This window comes from Nannobrachium achirus (genome assembly GCF_963921795.1).
Source record: "Nannobrachium achirus genome assembly, chromosome: 20".
Lineage (NCBI taxonomy): Eukaryota > Metazoa > Chordata > Actinopteri > Myctophiformes > Myctophidae > Nannobrachium > Nannobrachium achirus.
Genome location: NC_137827.1, coordinates 39240960 through 39259889, shown reverse-complemented (window position 1 = coordinate 39259889; position 18930 = coordinate 39240960). Strand labels below are relative to the sequence as shown.

The 18930-nt window shown below is 45.7% G+C and overlaps 1 protein-coding gene across 1 annotated transcript in view; it reads left to right on the top strand.

Annotated features, from left to right (window-relative positions):
- The window catches only part of ttc7b (tetratricopeptide repeat domain 7B), a 45110-nt gene extending 37159 nt beyond the window's left edge, over nucleotides 1-7951 (top strand). The window contains exons 19-21 of the mRNA XM_080750373.1: nucleotides 86-288; nucleotides 3242-3315; nucleotides 5197-7951. Coding sequence (XP_080606499.1) covers nucleotides 86-288; nucleotides 3242-3315; nucleotides 5197-5344 — 425 coding nt within the window. The 3' untranslated portion in view covers nucleotides 5345-7951. The remainder of the gene's footprint in view (nucleotides 1-85; nucleotides 289-3241; nucleotides 3316-5196) is intronic.
- Nucleotides 7952-18930: the final 10979 nt, after the last annotated feature.

Here is an 18930-nt window from a genome sequence, read left to right as displayed (position 1 = left end):
CAGCGGAGGTGTACATCATCACTGTCTCTCTCTGTGTCCCACAGCGGAGGTGTACATCATCACTGTCTCTCTCTGTGTCCTACAGCGGAGGTGTACATCGGCATGTCCAAGCCGGCCGAGGCCACAGCATGCACGCAGGAGGCCTCCAACCTGTTCCCCACCTCGCACATGGTGCTGCACATGCGCGGCCAGGTGGCCGAGCTGCGAGGCAACATGGACGAGGCCAAGCGCTGGTACGAGGAGGCCCTGTCCATCAACCCCACGCATGTCAAGACCATGCAGAGACTGGTGAGACACACACACACACACACACACACACACACACACACACACACACACACAGTGTTGGGCAATGTTACTTACGGTAGAGTAATATTTCGCTTGCTCATAGACCATACAACCAAAGAGAAAATGCTTTTATCTCAGTCGGAAACAAAAACAAATCACATTCATTGTAATAAGTAACTCAGTGTTACCAAAATCATTAATTTGCAATAATAAAATGCATAAGTAAGTAAATGCACTGAAGCTCCTAAATGGAGAATTTTGTCTTGTTCTCGAAACTTGTTTTCACTGACATGGGCCTTGCTATGTAATGCATGAGACCTATGCTGATGTGGTAGTTAGTTTTGTGGTTTCCTGTTAAAAGCTACTGCAGGGTAAAAACACGGCAGGCTGCCTTTATAATACACAATATGTAAGCAGCACAACTGTAACTAAAAGAATGAATAACGGATGTGTAACGATTTAGGTGTGCAATGACAATACAACATTGACTACAGTCTATCTATGCTCGCTCATTAGCACCCCAATGGCTCTGGGCACACCTAAATCTAACACGCCCGTTATTAATTAGATTGGCTGCAGCTGTGTTTGCTTGCCAGCCTGCCATGTTTTTTTTTTTTTTTTTTACCCTTTGGCAGTTTTTAACCCACACAAGAAAACAAACCACAAAATCAACATGAGGTTTTCACTCGAGGCTTAAAGACTGGAACTTGCTTATGCTTGTGAGATCTTGTTGACACCTCTGAGAGCAGGGTTGACATGTCGTGGCTAATGAAATGCAATGAAAGGCTGTTCCCGCCTAGGGTTGGGACCCTTTAGGATTTTATCAATTCCGGTTCCTTAACAATTACTATAGGCCAGGGGGTTCCAAAATGAAACCTTACTGGACCGTAACTCTGAGAGTTATGGTGGTCCTTGAAATTAAATCGTTTGAGAACCACTGGTATTGTAATTTCGACCGAAGGTCGCAGTTTACCATGAGAAACGTCACAGCTTTTTTACGGTCTATGGGTTTGCTACTCTGACATCATGCTCTGATGTCACTATGATGTCGGGGGAGCCACTTTGCCAGAATGGGTTTGCCGCTCTGACATCACGCTCTGGCTTCACAGTGATGTCACACTAACAGAATCCCTTTTATGCCCATATATGGAGTTCCCTGATGTCATCAATATTAAGGATGCCCTGTTAGAGAGATCTCTGTGATGCCAGGGGGAACAAATCCCTTTTATGCCCATATATGGAGATATTGAGATCCCTGTGATCAGTGGCGGCTGGTGACTTTCCCTCCACGGGGTGCGCTATAAATCCCTGATGTCAACTACCCTGATGTCCACATCACTGTGACGCGACCTCGCCCTGAGGTTTCTTACTAGTTGTATATCACCCCAACCCTATTCCCGCTGGTGTTTCCATCAATGCAATGTATGAAATGGGTAACACTGGCCCACCACCACCGCCGATACCCCGTCCCCGTCCCCGGGTCTCTTCCCGGCAACAAATACAAAATGGCAGGGATCCTGTCCGTGTTGCTACACCAGCGACCCCTACTGGTTGATCAGTGGAGGTTGGCAGAGACTGAGACCACAGCACACATGGGGGAACTGGCATCGATTAAGAATGTGTTGTTCTGCCAGGTTGAACTGTTAAAGTGTGCTCAAGTTGTAGCCAATTCACCCTTTGTCAAGTCCTGCCCGTTGTCCCGCCCCTCTTCGCACCCATTGGTTGCTGTGTCTTGGTGGGACAAAAAGTCCTTTCTCTCCATCCACTACCATTGAAATTCAGTTGCTTCTTATTGTTATTTTGTGTATTCAATACTCATTTTAAACTTGGTTTCAGTAAAAAGGAGCCTCATGTGCAGTATAGTGACTAGGCATGTTTTAAATTATGTTTTAGCAAATTCAACATAAAAAAGGTGGAACCAGGGCGGGGACAAGGCAGAAAGGGCTTGCTGGTTGGTCAGTCAGGGACCAATCAGAATGCTGACAAAGGGTGAATTGGAATGGAATATGAAGAATCTGACTGGTACATCTTGATCACATTACTCCAGAGATCGTTGAGTCCCATTTTTTGTGAGTTTTGGACAGAAATTGCAGGAGTTGTCGAAGCAAAGAGTGTGTTATGAAGAAAATGCTAAATGACGTAAATACTGGTCTGGCACAAATGGCGGAGGCTTATTATGTGGTGTTGCGTCATGGCCCAAGGAATCCAGGTGAGGGATTTCTTTGATTGTAAGACCTACGGTTCAAGTCCAGATTTATGGCCTGTTAGATGAGGCCCGATAAGACGGAGACACAGGCGTACACACGGACGGACAGGAGCGAAAACATAGTCTGGGACATTCGGCCATCCGACCTGGCAGAGAGACAATAAGGGAAAACAAAGAGGGTACACCGAAAAAGATACAAGGGCAGCTGTCGTACAAACAGTACAGTACAGTACGAACCAGATGCTGTTGTGAAGACTGCAAGCAGGGAAGATGATACACACATCTTCTTCCCTGTGCCCTTCTCTCTCTCTCTCTCTCTCTGTATCTCTCTCTCATCTCCTCCTTGTTGCTGGTCTCCTGAGAATTCAACCGATCTCCTTCTCTCCTCTCACACTCTGCTGCCTCCTGTGTGTGTGTGCGTGCGCACACTAGTGCCCTTGTTTATATAAAAGCGTGTATGTGCGCGTGTGTGTGCTTCCAGCTCACAGTAATTACCCATACTCCGCAGGGAGTGTCTGAGCAGACCTTGTGGAAGTGGGGGGCAGTCTCTCTCCCCCTCTACTTCTCCTATTCCCTCCATAGCTCTCTTCCCCCATCTCTCTCTCTCTCTCTCTCTCTATAGCTCTCTCTCTCTTCGCATCCAGCAAGTCCAGTAAATGACTGAACCTCGCTCTGTTTTCTCTCTCTCTCTCTCTCTCTCTCTCTCTCTCTCTCTCTCTCTCTCTCTCTCTCTCTCTCTGTGAACAGGGTATGATTCTCCAACAGCTCCAGCGGTATAGTCTGTCAGAGAAGGTTCTGAGGGATGCCGTACAGATCAACAGGTCTGTGTGTTTATATTATCTTCTTTTTTTTTTTACCATGACGACCACAGAGAATACTCTTTAATCTCATAGGCTATATGCACAGTAGCCACGTTTGGAAGGAAAGTGGGCCTCTTGCTTACTTTCACAGGTGTTACCAATGCAGTGCCAAGGAAGATTGTGTTCCATTCCATGTTGGCTGACTGGAAACACTCTGCTACTCCACTGGGTCTCAAAGTGGGGGGGTCCAGGGACTAACCCTTGAGGGGGTTCCAAATGGACCCTTACGGGTGTGTAACTTGGAGACATGCGGGTTCATTTGGTTCCATTTGTACTCTTTCAGAGTTATGGGGGTCCTTGAAATTAAAACGTTTGAGAAACACTATGTGACACTAAATTGAGCAGAGCCTTCATTAGAATCATTGGTAACACCTGTTACGGAAGTAAATAAGAGGCCCTATTTCCTTCCAATATGGCTGCTGTGCCTATTCTGATTGGCACGAGGCTGTGTGGTCTCATCACTTTTCTTGATTAATATGTATATTAAACGGTTATAAAGTTATTTTGGCCAAGATTTACCAGGTTGTTGTTTTGGCTTCTCTCACATCCAAAATGTATGAGGATATGCCAACGCAATGTTTCTAATTGCATCCAAAATATGAAAAAAAACACTACTTTTAATTGTTGGCAAGTGGCCAATGGTGTAAGCCGGATAATCCACTCAAATCCGTGCGGTTATCAAAAAAATAAGGCTAAAAGCCTTCGGGTAATTAGCCTCGGCGTCTTTTCATTCTTTTTCAATAAAGGCACGGGGTCGTCATGGATTATCCCCGTATACGCTATCATGGCATTTCTTTGTATTTGACTTTCACTTTTTTCCTTGCACATCGTGCAGCACATATACCGCGTGCAACCCGCAGGAGATACCAGAGGCAGCATACACAATGAAATAAGACACCAAAAATAATACCCTGCATTATTAATGCCATGGAGGTGGGAGTGTAGAAACCCTGAAGTGAAGGTGGTTCTCTTGTCAGTCACTTGAACATAGTATGTGGTTTGAGTCTGAGGTTTCCAGTCTGAGGTTTCTCTTAAAACTTTAACTGCCATGATTTTTTATCAAACTAATGTAGATTACTGCCAAGGCTTTTTCCTATTGTTTTTACCAGATTTTTGAGGGCTCCATGTATGTACACACCATGTGTCCATTATGTACTTGGGAGGTCCCGTTCATGGGAGACAAATGTCTTTTCTATCATGCGGAAAAGAAAAAAGACAACGCAACAATCCGTGTGTAAGTTATGGTCCATAGAAAACGGCCCATTTTGACCAAACGTGGATCTGAGAAACAGTTTTTTTTTATCACTTCCACCTGCGGTAGAGCGCTGGGTATTGTTTACAACAGTAACATGCCAAGACGATCCTGGGCGTCTCAAGGGTCCCGTGGTACTCCAGAGGTGGAAACGCCAAGACATTCCTGTGTGTTTCTATTCAAAAATGACCATGACTATAGCTCCTTTAAGGGGAGACCTTGAAATGTGAAAGTTTGAGAAACACTGGCATATTGGGATATCCGTGTTAGCTATCTACAGTAACTATGACCAGTTAGTGTTAAGATGGAGCCACGAATCATGATTTGTGGGCTGAAGGGAAGGCATTCCACAGAATAGTGGCTGCGTGATAAAACGCCTATTTACCCTTAGGTTTACGAAGCCTAAAAGCCTTTTTTATATTTCAATGTTCAATAGAAAGTCACAAGTAAGTCGTTCATTGCAATTATTTCTAGGAAAATGGTCTAGTAAAATGTCATTGATCGTCACAACCTTTTCATCTCCTCCTCCTCCTCCTCCCTGCTCCTCCTCTCTCTCCTTCCTTCTCCTCTCTCCCTCCTCCTCTCTCCAGTACGGCTCATGACGTGTGGAACAGCCTGGGGGAGGTGCTGCAGGCCCAGGGCAACGCCGCGGCCGCCACCGAGTGCTTCCTCACCGCCCTGGAGCTGGAGGCCAGCAGCCCTGTCCTGCCTTTTACCATCATACCCAGAGCCCTCTGAGAGGCAGCAGCCATGCTCTGCCTTTTACCATCATACCCAGAGCCCTCTGAGAGGGACACACACACACACACACACACACACACACACACACACACACACGCACACACGCACACACACACACACACACACACACACACACACACACACACACACACACACACACACACACACACACACACACACAGTTCTACCCACTGTACCCAGAGCACACTGAGATGGTCTTAAAGGCCAGACCGCACCAATGCAACAAGTCGCAACTCCTTGCAACAAAACCGTTTTAAGGCCAGTCCACACCCATGCAACTCCTTGCAACTGCCATTGGTGATAATGGTTGCAAGTAGTTGAATGTTACAAGGGGTTGCATTTTTTGTGATTTTGTGAACTCCGCAGCTCAGAGTGTGAGCAGTGGGGTTCTGTGGTAAATCGCGTATTTTTTTATCGCTCAACATTTTTAATTTTCTGTAGATATCTGTCATTCATATGACTAAATACTGTCCACAGTGTTTGTGTCCACAGACTTCCTGAAGTCTTGCAGATTTCCTCCAAAGTCACCTTTGAGTCCACTACGCTCGGATCTAGGGTAGGGTCGGGTTTTCCGGGTGGACCTGTGCTACCCTCTAACACACACACACACACACACACACACACACACACACAGACGTTCACTGTTCTACCCAGAGCACGCTGAAACAGTGACACAAATGCTATACTTGTACAGTGGGCTTAAGCCATCAACCATGCAACCCTTATGCACACTACAGACACACGCACCCGCACACATTTTGCTGTCTGGGACAACAGGAACACTCTATAGCCCGCATGCGATGCACATGTTATTGTCCACAAACAATCTCTCTCTCTCTCTCTACTCAAAATAAGAGTCGCACACCATGTTTCCTTGAAATTGTGACCATTGTCCATACCAACACAACCCACAATGCCTTGCTGTGGCCGGTGAACCCGGACCTGTAGTGACACTGCAGCCGGCGAAACTGATAGTTGTCATGGAGATGGAATCTCAGCATGCCGGATAGTGCTATCAACGCGTGTGTGCGTGTATGTGCACGTGTGTGTCTGTATGTCTGTGTGTGTGTGTGTGTGTGTGTATGTGCACGTGTGTGTTTGTCTGTGTCTGTATGTCTGTGTGTGTGTGTTGCTTGTGTACAATTGCAAGCTATTTTGTGCGTGCCTGTCTTCGTATCCGTGCATGTGCACCCGCGCGGTATGTGTGCTAACATGTTGCCTGTGAATATTTACATGCGCTCTGTGTATATGTGCCCTCTGTATATACGGTGTGTGTATACATTGTACATACGTATATGTTGCGTGTTATATTATTTTGTCCCTTGTAAAGACATAGATATATATATATATACAGTATATAGACAGTCAAACTAATGTTCCTGCTGCCATTATTATTACCATTGAATTCCCATGTTTACATTTTGTTGAATCATCGCCCAGGGTCAGGAAGATGCATGCGCACGTGCACATACATAGTCTCTCTCTATCTATCTCTCTCTCTTGCACGCGCACGTCTTTCTCGCACACACACAAGGTCAAATAAAGTAAGCTGTCTTTTCTGCACACATTTTTGCTGTAAATGGGGAGGTATATTTCATATTTAGTACATTTTCTTCTCAACGTCAAATGTAACCCTGCTAGTGCTACTTGCTAACCAAAGAAACAGGCAGAATAGGAGCACTACGAACTAGTAATCAAACACAACATAACATGCCTGCTACTGGTGTTTCATAGCGAGATCGATACGATCGCATTTTACCGCAATTTACCGCAACGCGATGCGCGGTACGGTACGGCGGCGGCGGCGCTGGTTTACTTGGAAACACACATGAGTTCTGGGAAACCCCCACCCACGCTGATCACAAGACGCTGATTCACGACGCTGATTCGCCGTACGGATTTTCGAACGAGGAAGGCCTCTTCAATGAGAGCGATTCTAGACCCCTGAATCGCCAAAACAAAAATTTAAAGGGGTGTGGCTAGCGATTCAGGGTCTGGAACTAGGCTATGGCTAATTCGTAAATTATTTGAAATAGTTTGAGAATTTATGAAAATCATTGAAAAATTTCCCCTATAATGGCATGCCCAAAGCAGGGACACCAGGGTTAAAGTGGTTCATTACAAACTCATGAATGATTGGGGGGAATTCCTTTTTTTTTTTTTTTTGGCCCCTACATTTTGTTGTATTATAATGAGTACTGTATGACCTAAATGCAAACACATGGCAGTCTAGCCTTTTAAAAGCAAAGGTTCATACTGTTAGATGTCGCCTCCTGTGTAAAACACATCCACAGTGATTCTGTCTCACAATGTCTGAACTTTTGTTAAATATGAGATGAATATAATTATTTTTCTTTCCATGATTTTTGATTCATAAATACAGATAAATATTGTTCTATATTTGACTTGTCACAAGTGTATCATTATTACTGTTGATATTTGAAAAGGTGAATTATAATTCTATATTTTCTGGATGTGTGAACCGAGAGATGCTGTTGGAGGAACGAGGACGGTTGAACTCGAGCTGATCGGATTGGTCGATGTCGGCTTGGTGGGCTTTCTCCTTGTAACTGTCACCAAGCAACTGTAATTAAGAACAAGGACGTTAATAAAAGTGATTGAAAAAAACTATGGTTAGAATCTTTTGCTTTATTGAAACTATCGAACATGTGTTGTCCCTGCCTTTGCTCCGGTTACTATAAGAATGTATAACGCAGTGGCGTCAGTTCAGCAAAAGCTAAGGTATGGCAACATGACTGGTGTCTTGCACACGCGCAAGACACCAGTCATGTTGCCATACCTTAGCAACAGGCACGATAAAGAGTACATTTTATTATTTCCCCCTGTAGCCAAGGGGGAGCGTTTCGCTGTTACTACTTGTCATCTGTTCGACACCCAACTCTAACCCTTACCCTAAACCTAACCTCCGTGGGGTGAGTCGCTAACCCTCCCGACGCTCCTTTGTCAAAATGATGGTTGTTCGAAAGAGCGAGATTTCCCCTAGCCAAGGTATGACAGCTGCCATAGCTTGCCATACCCAATTGACTCCTCTGGTATAATGTCTGTCGGGTGGAAACCTTGTATGTCCAAAACTGATACTTTTTCAGGATTCAAAAGTAGCAGATCTACAAGCACAAAACGCGCTGTTTCGAGCTTGTGGACCTGCTACTTTTGATGCTTTTTAGGGCATCAATTTATGAATAAAATAAAAACACAAAAAGTTATAATATGGAGATAAGAGGTCTCTGCCCGACTGCAATTGATTGATTGATTGAAGAGTTTATTAGCAGTTTGCAACATTGAAAAACAGACTGATAGAACATTGTACTTTACATAGGATAACATTACAAAAGCAGAAAATGGGGAGAAAAAAGGGGGGAGGAAACATGGGGGCTTAGTCTATTTACAAGTCTCGAGTAGCAGCTGCCTGAAGGTGACTTCATACCAATTTTGAAGTAGGCTAGGGACTTTGCACTCCTTTAAGGCTTGCGGAAGGGCGTTCCACATGTTGGTGGTATAGCTGGAGAGCAAATTAGAGCCTTTTATAGTGTTAAATCTAGGTTGAACATGATTAGTAGAGCTGCCTCTGGTGTTGTGATCGTGCATGGACAAACATCCTTGACCTTTAGGAAGTATTTTGTCAGGTACATGGGTATCTTGGAGGTGTAGTGTATCTTGTACACCAGGCCCATTGCAATGACTGATGAGGATGCACGCCATGGCGCAGTGGTAATTGACCGTCTGACCTCAGTAGCATTACGCCATCGTGTGACTATAATTGTAACATCCAATCTGTTGTCACCTGGCCCTGTTACGTTACCTGTGGATTGGGCTGATGTCATAAACTATCGCTCAACCTTATTATTTATTGACGTTGGCTTGTTGATCAGCTATTTTTAGAAAAGAGCTTTGGCGTAGAGGGGAAAAAGAGCGGACTAAGTACAGAGAGAAAGGTCCAAGTTTATCTGAAAACACAAATAGACATTAATCCACCAAAATACAATGACGATCGTGCTGTCAAACGATGAAACTATATGGAATCTATGAAAAGGTTGTGGGGGTCCCTGCTTCATCTCTCTCTCTCAGCTAAGGGGTCCTTGGCATGAAAATGTTGAAGACCCCTGCTGTAGGCTGTAACCTGCTGTGCTGTCTCTGCCGCCTCATTATCCCATTGCATTGTAGATTGACTATCTTCGTTATATAAATCACCCTTTATGTTTGGGATAAGGCACTTAATTATACAATGGCAAGCCACCAGAATGGCCTCACAACTTTGTGTGCGTGCGTGCGCGCGCGCCAGGCTCTGGTTGTGATGACCCCAGGCCACTGAGGCCAGCTGGAGTGTGTGTTACTTTCTCAGGTGCACGTGTTTGGTCATGGATAGAGGGGGTATGTGTTACTGCGTGTCCGCGCCATGCAAAGGTATGTGTTACAGGCCTTTGTGTGTGTGTGTGTCATCAGTGCATTAGCCTGCCTGTCCCGGGTGCTGACACCCTTTGTCCTGTGGTGTCCTGAAGTCCCCCCCCGCCACGGGTCACAGACACACACACTGTCCTGTGGGTGATTGGCTGGTGTCTGTGACATCCAGTCAGCCCCTCAACTCAGCTTTTACAATTTTTACATTGAAAGGGTTGGGGGGAGACTGTTAAAAGCATCGATTTAAAAATGAGTCTAGCGTTAGCTATCTAAAATTACCCTGTAATGAGGTAAATATACACACACTGTGGCACATTTTGTGTACATTATAGGCCTGTTGGTAGACTGGTAAAGCCAAGTAATTCAACTTTGTCACACAAGAACAGATCTTCAACCAAAAGCTACACATGACAAAGTAAAAACGTGGCGTTTGTTTGGACATACGAGGGTCACCTACTGTATGAATGCAGAATTTGTTCAGTGCCAAAGAGGCCTAGCTGTGTAGAACAGTGCCTCTAAAACTTTTCCAAGGACCCTTAGTTTGGTATGCATTTGCCAATGGAATTGGTTGTCTTTGGCAGACTCATTCTCCTGACTGCTATTTTCAATCGCACCCTTGGTATTCCCTCATACAGATTTGTTTTTGGGCTTTTATGCCTTTATTGATAGGACAGTAGACTGACAGGAAATGGGAGAGAGAGATGGGGAGTGACATGCGGCAAAGGTCGTCGGTAACGGGATACGAACCTGCAACACGCTGTCAGGTTGCCATTGCAGCCTAGGGTGCCCAGACCACCAAGCCGTCGGTCTGGGCCCCTCATACAATTTCTTGTTGGTAACATGTTCACACTTTCTGATGTTAAGTACGACACGCAACTTTCTGGTGTAGCACCGTCTAGATCCTTCTGCAGGGTTGACTTAGTGACCATAATTCCTTCCAGCCCAGCATGTAGGCTAAATGTTTGTTCCTATATGGGTAACCTCCATTCTACTGGTGTGAAAATAGGATTAAACCCAGGCCTGGTGACCTGGTGCCAAGTGTGTAGTTCTGCTGCATTTCTTGCTTGTCAGGGTGGGGGCTCCCCAGTTCAAATAGGATTATTTTGGGGGGCTGCCACGCCCTGAAGTATTTAGGAAGCCTTGTTATAGTGGATGTGATATGGTTAAAGATTTCAATTTGGTTGCATTTTTTATTATATTTTTAAACCTGTAGGCCTAAATGCGTCCATTTGTGTGAGTGTATTTGTTTACAGAAATATAGGTCAAGTTGTGTAAACATAGGTTTTGGTCTTTGGCTTTTGGTCTGGTGCCCGTACAATTTGGCTCTGGTTGGACACTTTTGTGCCTCGATAGGCTCAAACCATTAATCCTGAGCAGAAATGTCCCGTACTTTATGCCAATAGATGAATGCACCTCATCCGTTAAAGCTTGTTGAATTAAATCTGGCGTGGTGGCGGGTGGGGGCAAGTTGTCCCTTAAGCCTGATGAGTTGATTTCCCCCTGAGACCTCCAGTGGAATTCCAGCGGGGAGCCATAATCCCCTGTCATCGCTGATTATTATTCAAGTTCAAATCTAATACTGAAATGGTAATTTAACATCAAACAGCCGAGTTCTACTGTAACCCACCAAAACAGCTCTTTACATAAATTACTAAGCCCCCGCTTCCATGTCCTGACTCCTGACTCGGAGGACAGTTTAAGAGAATCGATTTGTTTTACTTGTTATACTTATTTTGTGTCTACTTGTTCTTGTAATTCTCTTTTAACTGTCAGGGACTGAGCAGTGAGCACGTACAGTAAATGAGCATTCTTGCTAACTCCATATATATTTCCACTTTAATCTTGATGATACCAACACTTTTGCACTTTCACCCAAGTAAATTGAGTACATTCTGGACTTTCACTTGTAAGGGTGCCCGCACACCAAAATATCTATGAGAGTGGAATCCGCGTTCCGCCAATGCATTCCAATGATAAGGGAGCGTTTTTTGCAGAAATCCTCTGCTGGCATGAAACCGCTTCACTCTCATTGAAATGCATTGGCGGAACGCGGATTCCACTCTCATAGGTACTTTGGTGTGAGGGCACCCTAACAGATTATTTCTACATTGCATAGGCGTATTCGTAGGTCCCCAGGTACGGGGGTCCGATTTGGACCGGCCCAGCCCACAACGGCCCACTTCGGTCAAATCGGATCGGGTCGGGTTGGATCGGCCGAAAATTCGGTTCGGTTTGGGTTTCTGTGTGCATTTCCAGGTCGGTTCTGGTGTGTAATAATGAGTTAGCACACAGCGCAGCATGTACATACGTGCACACTACACACAGACAGTCACACACACACACACACACACACACACACACACACACACACACACACACACACACACACACACACACATTACCAGGACAGTGTTAAACTTAATATCAACTTAATATCACCAACAGTGTGTGTTGGTCAGCCTCACACACCACAGACACATGACACATGTTCAAAACCAGACGGAAATAACTGACCACTGCATAACTCACATCAAGTTCAAATTCACACGCAAAGACCATGCAGCCAAAACTAAAGCACTATCATTGTAACACAACGCACACACCAACACAGTGCTGGCACTGTGCGTAAAGACGCACAGTGGAGAGCTGCTTAGACATGCCCAAGTGGTGCCCAACAAATTGACCAAAGGCACAATGCAATTAGAATAGAATAATAAACTACTTGTTTATATATCCTACCTTATTGAATGAGCATCCGTCGCAGTGCGCGGTGCACAAAACGTGATAAGCGGCCATCGTATGGAATGATATAATCCGAAACGGGTGGCAGCAGTGCGCTATTCTCCGCGACGATGCAGTCCTTATTCAACAAACACACAAGAGTCTCTTTTTCCATTGCCATAAAGCTCCGTGTTCATCATCATCATCATCACCTATTCCTTCTTGGGCCGCGGCCGTTCCAACGTTGTTTCGGGCGGCCGAGCTTCTAGTAATAATAATGCACTGACTGTCTGGTAGCTCCACTTCCCCGACAATAGGTGATTTGGCTGTGGGTAGACCATCCGATGTAGACAGCACTACTGGCCGGTAGCGACGCCTCCTCGTCCTCGCTGACAAAATAATTATTTTCAGTACAGTAGGCTGCTGCTGGGCTGCATCTGCCTCCAGATATTTTCGTTTTTTATCTCTTACTTTCTCCGCAATTTGCACGCACGGTTGAGCCATAGAGTTATAATATTAAGGGTTGAGCACTGGACACTGGTCCTCTATCCCGCCACCATTTTTTGAACAGGTTACGTTGACACGGAGCAAACCACTTGAGCAGGGGGAATGGAGTCTCTACCTAACCTCCCTCTACCAGTCACAATCACTCCACCACCCCCCCTTAATAACAATGTATAATGGACCGGGCCGGCCCAGTTGTCTCTATTAGGGCCGATGGGCGGTGAGACTGGTCACTGGTGACTGCGTGTCGGCCAGACCGGTTGTGCGCACATATCGTCCGCGTGGTCCTAGTGCCGGCCCTATTTGTGGCTTTTTTTCCTCTCCTTTTTGGATTTCAGCGTCGCGGCAGCCCAACTGGTGGTCCGCGGCCCACGGGGGACAAAACGTACGTGTCCCCGGCCGTTCCTACGCCGCTGCTACATTGCAGTATTGCTTCTTTTACTCAAGTAAAGAATGTGAGTAGTTTTTTCCCCACCGCTGCTGCTTCCTAACAATAGTACACATACTGTTACTGTATACCGTACTGTTTTGGACTGCATTGTTCATTAATACATGCGGTCCCTCTCAAATAAACAAATTAACTAGAAGACAGGAAGTGGATCTCGGGTGGCCCCCCGGGGCGTAAGGCGAGGTCAGCCCTGGCAGGTGGGCCCGGTGTTTGCCTCAGGGGTCCCGAGGCATTTTCACAGGAAAACCCAAAACACCAGGCATGTGCACACATAGACATCAAAGGGGGCTTGAGCCCCTGCCCTTTTATCCGTCTGTAAAAAGTGCCCTCTCCAGACCATGAATGCAGTTTTTACTATGGTGACAGAAATGCAAATGACCCCCTGAGTTCAGTGTGGTAGCAAGCACCAAAAATAGCCGACCTGCGCTGCGACGCGTTGTGAGCATGGAGGTCTGCTATTTTCGATATTTTCACGAAAAGGCCATTTTAGAAATTTCAGCCCCTGCCTCTCTAACATTCTCTGCACGTCCCTGCAAAACACATTGCCAAAAACCAATCTAAAAGCCTGCCAGCAGGGCACCCGCGGTAAACGCACACCTCACAGGCTGAATAATGCATGGGATGGACATAACACAGGGTCAACTTGAGGAAGCTTTGTCTTGTTGAAGAAAAGAGAAGGAGAGAGAAAAAAAATGGAAGTCCCTTGTAATTGGAAGTGAAATGTCTGCTCGCATTGTAAGGTTAGGAGGTGAGGTGTGGAAAACTGACCTACAAACAGTCAGCACTTTAGGCAGGAGAATGGCGGCATTCAAGTCCCACTGAGTGTCAGGTCAAATATTGAAATATTGATGTGACGGAAACCTGGAGCCAGTAGAGAGAGAGAGAGAGAGAGAGAGAGCATTTGTGTGTGTGCATACAGTCAGGGACATGCTGGGCCCCTGATTCAGCCCGGGAAAAAGAGTTGGAGAGGCCCTCATTGTGCGCTATAGAGAGAGATCTCTCTCTATAGCACTGCTACTCAAAGATTTGTGACAAAGTGACAAGCCAGTGGGCCAATTACATGAGTTATATTTCGTCGTTGTCGGGTGGAAACCTTGTATGTCCAAAACCGTTTGTTTTATATTTATCATTTTAAAAAGGATTTAAACTATAGTGAAAACAGTCGATTTACAAGCACACAACGCCTCGCACCGCGAGGTGTTGTGTGCTTGTAGATCTGCTGTTTTCACTACTTTTGTGCAACGGCCTTGTATGATGAAGCAGGGCTTTGCTTTGCGAAAAAGAATTCAAATTTGAAACTTGGAGATACGAGGTTTCTGCCCGACATTTCTTTCCTAATGGCCGGCCTGGGCCGCCCGGGAATGAACCGGCCGTTCGGGAGTTGTTCCGCTTTTCCCAATGGCCAGCACGTCCCTGCATACAGTACTTGTATTACTATCCTTGTGAGGGTCAAAGCAACAAGTATAGCAACAATTGAGAGATAGATATTATGAGGACCGTTTTCCGGGTCCTAACAACAACACAACATTGTGTTTAAAAAAGATCTATTGGTTAGTTAGGCTTACAGTTAGTATAAGATTCAGGTTGGGGATTTTAGACATTTAGAGGTTAGGTTTAGGGGGGGAGTTATTGCCTGATTTATACCTGGATGCATGTCAGTGTCACACACTGAGAATAGCTGGTTTATGAGCTTGTAGATCTGCAATGTTCTGTGCGGGACACTGGTGCACCACTAAGTAGGTATGATGTGCGCGCGCGTGTGTGTGTGTGTGTGTGTGTGTGTGTGTGTGTGTGTGTGTGTGTGTGTGTGTGTGTGTGTGTGTGTGTGTGTGTGTGTGTGTGTGTGTGTGTGTGTGTGTGTGTGTGTGTGTGTGTGTGTGTGTGTGTGTGTGTGTGTGTGTGTGTGTGTGTGTGTGTGTGTGTGTGTGTGTGTGTGTGTGTGCGTGCGTGCGCGCGCGCGTGTGTGTGTGTCTGTCCTGGGCATGACATTAAACTGCTCCGTTGTGACTACCATCGTGAATGTAGTAGGTGCAGTTGAATGCATTTGCAACTTCTGTGGACTATAGTTGCATACAAGGAGGCACTACTGACCGGTGGAATCTACCAACAGCTGACGCTACCTGACAACCCCTCTCGTGAACAGCTACCGGGAAGGGAGGCAATAGATCCGGTGGCCTTCCAGTGGTATGTCCATCCGCTGTCAGAATAGCAATGGGTGGACTTCCAGTTCCAGGCCCATGAGAACAAAGTACACCAAGCAGCAGTGCAAGACCTACGGACTTTGTTTCCTCTGGTGATCCAGACTAGGACCTATACTACTACCCACGGACTGACGCGTTGTTGGAAGGTTTCAACAACCTATTGGGATTGTGCCCATGGGAGTGACATGCATGTTGTTATCATGAGGGCATATCCATGAGTTTGTGAATGTAACCTGCTTTCCATGTGTGGACAAATACATTGTTAAACTGTGTGCGTGTCACTGTCATGCTGCTCATATTTTGTGTTACTTTGGGTAATTATGGCAAGGGATATACACAAGCAGTTGCATAACCTTCACATATACCTGTACTATAACAGAGGTGTGTGTGTGTGTGTGTGTGTGTGTGTGTGTGTGTGTGTGTGTGTGTGTGTGTGTGTGTGTGTGTGTGTGTGTGTGTGTGTGTGTGTGTGTGTGTGTGTGTGTGTGTGTGTGTGTGTGTCTGTGCGTGTTCGCATGTGGGTGTGCGCGTGCGAGTCCCAAACTAGTGGGAAAATATGTGTTAAAAATTTTCCGCGTGGCCTACATCTGGCCTAGATATATGGCCTACACTAGGGTTCCCCAATAGGCAGCCCGCGGGCCATTTGCGGCCCGCAGGGGGCTACTGTCTGGCCCACACCAACCCAAGTAATAATGGTGGTATAAGAGCAGCAACAACACTAGTATATCGTCGATGTCGGCTGGAAATCTCGTATCTCCAAATTTGTACGTTCTTTCGCAAATCATACAAGGCTGTCGCACAAAAGTAGTAAAAACAGCAGATCTATAAGCACACAACGCGTTGCACTGCGAGGCATTGTGTGCTTGTAGATCGGCTGTTTTCACTAGTTTAAATAATTGTAAAAATTATAAATTCAAAACGAACGGTTTTGGACACACAAGATTTTCACCCGACAGCGACGATATCTGAACTGTCGCTGGTGTAGGAGGAACACCGCCGTCGCCCCCTGCAATGTTGTGGCCCTCGGCTTGGTACCCTAGACATAGTTCGGCCCTTGGGGAAAACTAATTGGGGAACCCTGGCCTACACCTTGGCTCAAACGGCTCAACGTTTGTTGTACACCCAGGGTCCCATTGGCCAAGCTTTGCAAGGTGTGCTGTCATTGGCGGGATGCTTGATGAAATGAACTCATAAATAGCACTGCTCACTTCACACTAGGCGTGGATTTTTATAACTCAGGGTAAACTGAATATGTGAGGAAAGTGTTGTTTGGTATTCCACTCATTTTCTCTCTCTTCTCCCTCTCTCTCGCTAGCTCTATCAGTTCATCCCCCTCTCTGCAATCTCTTCCATCTATCTCTCTCTCTCTCTCTCTCTCTCTCTCTCTCTCTCTCTCCCCCCTCCAGAGCTCCCATGTGTTTTTCCCTCATCCCCCCCTCTCATCTATCCCTGCCCGGTTCTGTTGCCTAGCAACACCTCCTTATCTGGAGGCAGACCTTCTTGATGATGGAACTAGTGAAGTCCTTATAACACACACACACACACACACACACACACACACACACACACACACACACACACACACACACACACACACACACACACTAATATCTATGTACTGTATTGTTATATAAATGAGGACCTTCTATTGATCACCCTCATAACTTGTACAGTAGCTGTATTATAATGCAGAGGAATAACCAGCGGAACTGATTCCCCCATCTTGTGGGGACACAGGCAGGCACCTGGCAACATGATGAAGTATGCAAAAATATGGCATATGGCAGGGATGGTTGCTATCTACTAGGACTGCCACTATACTACTTTTTCCAGATAATTCTGAAGTGCTAAACAACCCTATACTTCTGTCACAGAGCAAGCCAAATCCTCCCTATGGGTTTCAAGTTCAACAATACACAATTCATATTGAAATGTGTATGCTTTAACTTGTAGATTCCCAGTCACACAGGAGATGCGCATTCTGTTGTGACTGGAATCTCTTTCATATCTTTTTGTTTAAAAGATTTCCAGACACTGAAAAGAAAACCCAATTTAGAAAATGGAGATTTTTACAGGTATCTGCAATTACGAGATTATTTCAACCAAAAGATTAAGCCATCATTAGAATTGGAGGATCCTATCCTGAGAGTAATCATTGACGCGTACTCCTCATTTCCAGATTGTACAGTGGATTTATGTCATATCTTTTTGTGTATCTGCTGAAGATGCCTTTATGGGGGAGTGGCCTGATGAAGCCCAGCTGTGTAGTTGGGTGATTGGTACCTGAAGATCTGATTGAGGAGGTGCCCGTTCATCCTGTTAGCTGATTGGTTAGAACAGGGTTCCCCAATATAGGCGGTGGGCTACTGTCTGGCCCACACCAACCCCAGTAATAATGGTGGTATAAGAGCAGCAACAACACAATATATCGTCGTTGTCGGCTGGAAATCTCGTATCTCCAAATGTACATTCTTTCGCAAATCATACAAGGCCGTCGCACAAAAGTAGTGAAAACAGCAGATCTACAAGCACACAACGCCTCGAACCGCAAGGCGTTGTGTGCTTGTAGATCGGCTGTTTTCACTAGTTTAAATAATTAAAAAAATTATAAATTCAAAACGAACGGTTTTGGACATACAAGATTTTCACCCGACAACGACGATATCTGAACTGTCGCTGGTGTAGGAGGAACGCCGCCGTCGCCCCCTGCAATGGTGTGGCCCTCGGCTTGGTACCTTAGACATAATTCGGCCCTTGGGGAAAACTAATTGGGGAACCCTGGGTTAGAACACGAGGAGCATCTTGGGGTTTTCGCCGAATCTTCTCCCCCAGAGGAAGGCTATGATAGAAGGTACTGTCTGTCCACAGTGACGCGCATGGGAGGCAAACTGGATCCATAAGTTCTGTGAAATACATAGGAGTCAATGAGAGCTGCGCGGCTGGACCAGCTTGTGAACAAACACATTTCTGAACGATTGGGACCATTGTCAGTTAATGGGTTCAGGAATAGGAATCCCACGATTTTGTAACCCATTTTTCACCCAGTGCCAATTGCCTAAGCTGTAATCCTGGGCTCTGCTCTCCCTCTACCAACCTGGGGAGGGCCCTGAACTAAGCATGCTTCCTTCAGTGCATGAGGAGTGAGGAACAGGAATATAAAACATATCACAGGGTGTTTTTAATAATTTGTATTTCAATGTGCACTGTATATAATTTCATTGAGGCATCTAAGGGTCGTTTCATACCGTTATAAGGAGCCGACTAATTTCGGT